Raw genomic sequence first — 7,225 nt, 5'->3', positions numbered from 1 at the left:
AAATAAAACTGTCCAATATTGATCCAGAAACACCAAAATATCTGATATGGCCTTATAAATCGGATGATGTAAAAGAAAACCCTATCATTAGTAAACACAAAGATATTCCAAGGAAAAATATCTCAAAGCGAAAGAAATAATTCAAGCCATGCAGTCAAGCATTTTCCATGTCCATGATCGCACGCGAAAATATCTACGGAACCTCATAAAAAGCCTCAGGATTTAAAGCTAGTCCACACAGGATAAATTCTATATATCCTTCATACGCATTGATTTTGATCTGAAGGGATTTTTTTAGAGCAGTGGAAGGACCTTTCACGCCAACAGAGTCGTTTCATGAGCAACTAATTTGGAATTTGGGTTTTGGTCCTCTACGAAGTGGGTCTTTCAGCTTACTCCTTTCGTGTTACATTTGAATATTTGGAAATAAAGATGGCAACTGAAATATTTTATATAAAAGGATCGTTCTATGTAGCTTTTTTCTTCTTGCTAGCGAGTTTACGATTGAGTCACTGAAAACTCTGTCAATCACTTTTTCTTTCTTGCTAGCGAGTTTGAGAAGGCAAAAGGTTTTGCTCCAAAATGGGTCCAGAGGAAGAAAACAACAGAATAGAATCATATGTAAAGCCATAGGCTCTATGTTGTCTGTGTGATCCGGTTGTACATAAATCTCAAGGAAATATCTAATCGCAGTTGGACCGGTCTATAACTATTTTTAAATTAGGGGTTAGAAAAGTCTGAAAACCCATCCTGTAAGACAAGAAAAGATCGACATGAAAAAGAGTAAAACACATTTGTTTGTCATGCGCGCCCTCAATTAATATGCGATTTAAATTATCTCTCTCGCTCCATATAAAATGAGTTTTGGTTCCACAATACTTCCAATATTCATCTCAGAACACTTCCTATGGGGTATATACATTTTTGATAACAAAACAAACTTGATCTTAATTCGTGAATTAAATATCCGAGAAAAAATTATCGCAATAAAAATATCTATCGCCGGAACTTTACAAGAAAGATCTAAGAATATTAGACATTATTGCACACAAGTTAGAATCTATCCACCATGTGCAAGAATTTTCTATTCCAATCAGCAGTGGGAAAGCACTTTTTTTGCTAGATGTGGGATGTGTAGCCGCTCGGCCTGAGCTTGAACGGGCAAGCCAAAGTTTCCCCTCCAAAAATAAATATATGCCACCCGAGAGCGACGCCACCGCACCACGCACGGAATCTCGCATAAGAAAAAGGCGTAGGGCATCCCCAACGCGGCCGCCTAATCGGGCCGTGCACGGATCTCAAGGCAATATCCCCGTCCACGTCGACCGGAAAGCGCATGGGAAATAAAGATCGTGCCATGCGGAAAGGACGGCCGCTATGGGAAAAGCATATCGAAAATATCACGGTGACCGGTCCACGTGGCCATGCCGATCTGCGATTTATTCCCTTTTCCGGCCATTAAATTATCACCGTCCCCACCTACCTCATCCCTTCCCACAAAAATATCTTCTTTTCCTGGCAAGCTAAGCTTCCACCTCCCCTCCACCCACCCACTGTCGCCGGTCGCCGAAGCCGAAGGAGTTAACCACTCCCTCCGTTCGAAATTACTTGTTGCGGAAATGGATGTATCTAGACGTATTTTAGTTCTAGATACATCCATTTCCAAGACAAGTAATTCCGAACGGAGGGAGTAGATGATACATATAAGGCGGGTACGATAGGAGGGTGGCGGAGTGGGAGACGGGGCTGCCGGGGTGTGGCGAGTTGACCCCGCTGTCGCAGCCGCTGGTGCTGCCGGGCCTCGCCGTGGCGTTCCGCATCTCGCCGAAGCCGGGGCGCACGCTGCTCAACGTGCACCGTGCGTCCACCGCCTCCGTGTCCCGTCTCCGCGCCTCCGGCTCGTCCACCGGGTGCAAACGGTGGTGAAAATAAAACTCTTTGATGTTAATCTAGAGCACCAAAATATCCGACATTGCCTTATAAGTCTGATGATATAAATGAAAACCCTATCATTAGTAAACAAAAAATTATTCAAAGGAAAAAATATCTCAAACTGAAAGAGGTGAATCAAGCCATGCAGTCAAACATTTACCATGTCCATGGTCGCAAACGAAAACATCTTTTTTTTTTGAAAAAGGAGGATAACCCCGGGCATCTGCATCACTCGATGCATGCAACCATATTATTAAAGAAAAATGTAACAACGTCTCAAGGTCCAGGAAAGCTCATAGTCCGAGCTTAAAACGAAACACAAATGGAAAAGTGTCACATTCGGCGATAAAAAATATACTACGATGCCTACACACCTAGCCTATTATTAGCTCGCCATCTAAATCGGCTGAAGATAGCCCGTGCTACCATCTTCCAACGGTTGCACCCAATAGTCAAAACCTCCCGAAAGTCCACATGAGTTAGTAGCGACCACATACGGATCCGAGTTGTATCTTTGTAGATGACCTGCAAAAAATTAGTGAAATTTGTTCCATTAAAAATCAAATCGTTCCTAGTATTCCAGATAGCCCAAAATAAAGCACATATCCCTATCCGAATATGTTTAGCTATGTGACTGTCCACTCCACTGAGCAACGTCCCAAATAACGTGTTTATGCTCGTAGGAGGGTGTATGTTAAAAGCACTATGTATTGATCGCCATAATAATTTTGCAAGAGGACACTCAAGAAAGAAGTGTTTAATCGATTCATTTTTATCACAAAAGCAACATCTAGTATTACCAACCCAGTTCCTTTTTGCCAGATTATCTTTGGTGAGAATAACTCCTTTGTGAACGAACCATATAAAGATTTTAATCCGAAGTGGAACTTTAATCTTCCAAAAGTGCAATGACCTCGACAATGGCCCGGTGTCAATTAAGTCCAGGTACATAGATTTCACTGAGAAGACTCTTGTCGCAGTGAACTTCCAGCGAATTGTATCAGCCTGATCTGATAGTTGAACGTCCATCAACCTCCGGACCAGTTGCAACCAAGCATCCCAACGTTCTCCTACTAGGGATCTCCTAAAATGGATATTAAGCGGTATCGAGTTTAATACCATGGCAACATAATCCTCCTTACGTTGCATAATATTATATAAAAAATGCTATTGCACAGTCAGAGGCGTATCCCCTAGCCATGTATCCTCCTAGAAAAAATCTAGTACTGTTTCCATTGCCAACTAGAAACTTCACCCGTTGGAAGAAAGCTACATTTGTCTTCATTAACCCCTTTCAAAAGGGTGAGTCCGTTGGTCTAGCGATTACTTGGGCCAAAGTCTTAGAGTGAAGGTACTTATTCTGCAATATTTGTACCCACAAACCCTCGGTCTCAACAGATAGCCTGTATAGACATTTTCTAAGCAATCATTTATTCTTCGGTTCTAGAATTTTGATCCTAACCCACCATGTTCCTTTGGTCTGCAAATAATATCCCATCTAGCCAATCAGTATTTCTTCTTGGCTTCATCATGAAAATATCTATGGAACCTCATAAAAAGCATCGGGATTTAAAGCTAGTCTACACAAAATAAATTCTATATATCCTTTCACTCAACAGAGTCGTCCCATGAGCAGCTAATTTGGAATTTGGATTTTGGTCCTCTACGAAGTGAGTCTTTCGGCTTGCTACTTTCATGTTACAAGTGAATATTTTGAAATAAAAATGAGAACTGAAATATTTCATATAAAAAGATTGTTCTATCTAGGCCATCTAATGTGTTTTTTCAAGAGCCACTCTTTGTGGTTGTATCGCCTTGATATGATTGAATCACTGAAAACTCTGCCAATCACCTTTTATTTCTTACTAGCGAGTTTGAGCGGGCACAAAACAAAAGAATATAATCATATGTAAAGGCGTAGGCTCTTTGCTGTCTTGTGATCCGGTTGTATATAAATCTCAAAGAAATATCTAATCACCGTTGGACCGGTCTTACAATTATTTTTAAATTAGGTTAGAAAAGTCTCAAAATCCACCCCCTAAGGTAAGAAAAGCTCGACATGAAAACAAAGTGAAGCACATTTATTTCTCAGGCGCCCCCTCAATTAATACACGATTCAAATTATTTCTCTATCCGCATACAAAATGAGTTTTGGCTTCCTATGTACTCCCTCCATTAGTTTTTATAAGACGTTTCAGGCAACTTGCTTTGTACAGTGTCTGAATGTCTAAAACGTCTTATATAAGCGGACAGAGATAGTACTATATTAAAGAAATTGATCCTTAATGCACAAACTAAATATCGGAGAGAAAATATCCTGACAAAAATATCTATGCGTTGGAACTTCATAACAAGAAGGGCCTAAAGAATATTGGACAGACATTATTGCTCACAAGCTAAAAGCCAGAATCCATCCACCATGTGCAAGAATTTGGATTCCAATGAGCAAAAGGCAAATCACTTTTTATTGCTGGCCTGAGGTTGACCGGGCAAGCTAGTAGCAAAAGTCTCCCCCTCCAAAACTAAAAATGGGCCGCCCGAGAGCGACCCCGGGGCCAGGCCACCAACGGAATCGCGTCGAGTGATAGATTCTGGCCGTTCGATCGGGCCGCGCACGGATCTCGAGGAAATATCCCCCGTCCACATCGGCCTGGGGAGCGCCCCGGAAAGCGCGCGGGAATTACGATCGTGCCACGGAGAAAGGACGGTGGTGATGGGAAAAGCGTATCGAAAATATCGCGGTGACCGGTCCACGTGGCCATCCCGATCTGCGCTTTATTCCCTTTTCCGGCCATTAAATTATCCCCGCCCCCTCCCACCTCATCTCACCCCGCCCCACAAAAATATCTTCTTTCTTCCCCTGCCTAGCTAGGCCGCCGGAGTTAGCCCGGCAGGTAACAACTAGATGATACGCAGATGGCGAGGGTAAGCCTTCTGCTCATCGGGTGATTCGTCGGATTGGGGCTGAGAGCTTCGGTTGGGTTGGGTTGAATTTTCTGGGTTCTTGATCGGGTTGGGGATCCAATCCAATCCATGGGGGAGGAGGCCGGCGGCTACGGTTTTGACTTCGGGGGAGGGGGCGGCGGCTATGGAGGGTACGACGGGAGGGTCACGGAGTGGGAGACGGGCCTGCCGGGGTGCGACGAGCTGACCCCGCTCTCGCAGCCGCTGGTGCCGCCGGGGCTCGCCGCGGCGTTCCGCATCCCGCCGGAGCCGGGGCGGACTCTTCTCGACGTGCACCGCGCGTCCTCCGCCACCGTGTCCCGCCTCCGCTCCACCTCCTCGTCCCCCTCCTCCGGCAACGGCCACGCCGGCACCCACGCCAACGGCGGCTCCTTCCCCTCCTTCCCCGGCAAGGGGGCGGCGGCGGGGGACGACAGCGGCAACCGGGACAGCAACTCTGCCGAGTCGGCCGGGGAGAAGGCGGCGGCGACGAAGCGGGCGCGGCTGGTGTGGACGCCGCAGCTGCACAAGCGGTTCGTGGAGGTGGTGGCGCACCTGGGGATCAAGAGCGCGGTGCCCAAGACCATCATGCAGCTGATGAACGTGGAAGGCCTCACCCGCGAGAACGTCGCCAGCCACCTCCAGAAGTACCGCCTCTACGTCAAGCGGATGCAGGGCCTCTCCAACGAGGGGCCTTCCGCCTCCGACCACATCTTCGCCTCCACGCCCGTGCCGCCCAGCCTGCGCGAGCCCCAGGTGCCGCACGCCGCCGCCATGGCCCCCGCCATGTACCACCACCACCCGGCCCCCATGGGCGGCGTCGCCGCCGGCCACGGCGGGTACTACCAGCAGCAGCACAGCGGCCACGCCGTCTACAACGGGTACGGCGGCCACGGCCACGGCGGCGGCGTCTCCTCCTACCCGCACTACCACCACGGCGACCAGTAAGGATAACCATCCATCCCGGATTCAGTCATCAACAGATGCTCTGCTCTCTCTGCTTGTGTGTGTGTTTGCTCCTGCTCATCAGTCAGTCAACAGATGTTGTAATTGTAACCTGTAATCAGTCGGTCAGTCAGTGCATGATCCATCGTCAGTCTAGCGTAGGTGTGTGTCCATCAGTCAAAGAGTTTACAGCTGCGGCTGGACATAATTGTTATGAAGAAGAAGAAGAAGATTAATTAACAAGGGGAGCTGAAGTGAAGTTCCCGGGGTAAGAAGAAGATTAGCAATACGAAGAAGAGAGTTACAGAGTGTGTGCTCTGTTTGTGTATGTATGTAATACTGCTGCTGTAACTTCGAATCTTGAACTGCTGCCCCCATTTTGGGCAGTGGCAAGATGATCATGATATGAAGCCCAACAAGGGAATTATGATTGTGATCTTGTGCTCCTGATTGTGTCCTGCCCGGCGGTTTTTGGATCTGAATTCAGATTTGGGACTCACTGTCCTAACTTAAGCATGTACTCTGCTGCTGGAACTGCACATTTTGGGCATGACAGGGCAAGATCCCAATAACAAGAAATTGGGATTGTGATGTTGTGATGAAGAATGTGATGACCATTTTGGGATCTTCTGAAACCAAGACAGGGAACGAACTCGGAACCGTCCGACCGTGATCTTTGTCATAATTCAATCACGTGAACCGGTTGCGGCTGTAAGCACATCCTGCCCAACCAACCATTTGGGGTCTGATGTTCAGGCAAGGAATCAGACTTGGAAGTGGCCGTGATCTACTGTCCTAATCTAAGCACATCTTGTAAGTCACAGGACAAAAATCCCAATTTCAAGGAAAATTATGGTTGTGATGTTGAACCGAATGTTGTCGCTCTTATGAACCATTTTGGGATCTGATGTTCAGACAGGGAACGGACCACGATCTCTGTCCAAATTTAGGCACGTACATTTCTCACCTCAGCAGGTTGTTGCGCCTAAACCATCCCAGACGAGAAGAAGGAGAACATTCCAGCTCTAGCTTGCTGCTCTCTGAAGCGACGCCGGAACAAGCTGCTTTTGTCCTGACCAAATCTTCCTTCCCAAGATGGTTGCAGCTACAGCAGCACACATTCAGTAGCACAAGATGAGAGTCCAAATGTGTTTCAGGAAGCTGAAATTTCGTGATCCGTTCAATGATATAGATTCCGGCATCGCGGTCTGGCTCCACTAGTATACTGGCTGGTCTGGCTCTGGCGTCGTGGATAAAGATTGGGACGAAATCGAGAAAGATATGGCCATATGGGCTGCAAGTTGGGGTGTCTGACAGAGACCGGGACCTGTGATGCTCGTCTGTAGCTGTAGCTGACGAGAGGAGGAGAAAAGTGCACGTATGTATGATGTATCTATGTATGCGT

The 7,225-nt window shown here is 46.9% G+C and overlaps 1 protein-coding gene across 1 annotated transcript; it reads left to right on the top strand.

Moving 5' to 3' along the window:
• The first annotated feature begins 4,756 nt into the window (after positions 1-4,756).
• On the top strand, positions 4,757-6,259 carry LOC119270744 (transcription factor PCL1-like). Its single transcript, XM_037552795.1, has one exon. The coding sequence runs from the start codon at positions 4,966-4,968 to the stop codon at positions 5,821-5,823; it is 858 nt and encodes a 285-aa protein (XP_037408692.1). The 5' UTR covers positions 4,757-4,965; the 3' UTR covers positions 5,824-6,259.
• Positions 6,260-7,225: the final 966 nt, after the last annotated feature.

Source organism: Triticum dicoccoides, chromosome 3A (assembly GCF_002162155.2).
Source record: "Triticum dicoccoides isolate Atlit2015 ecotype Zavitan chromosome 3A, WEW_v2.0, whole genome shotgun sequence".
NCBI classification, from domain to species: domain Eukaryota; kingdom Viridiplantae; phylum Streptophyta; class Magnoliopsida; order Poales; family Poaceae; genus Triticum; species Triticum dicoccoides.
This window is presented reverse-complemented; position numbering and strand designations above follow the sequence as displayed.

Coding starts and splice junctions, on each gene's coding strand:
- LOC119270744 (XM_037552795.1), top strand. CDS start 4,966: ATGGGGGAGGAGGCCGGCGGCTACGGTTTTGACTTCGGGGGAGGGGGC.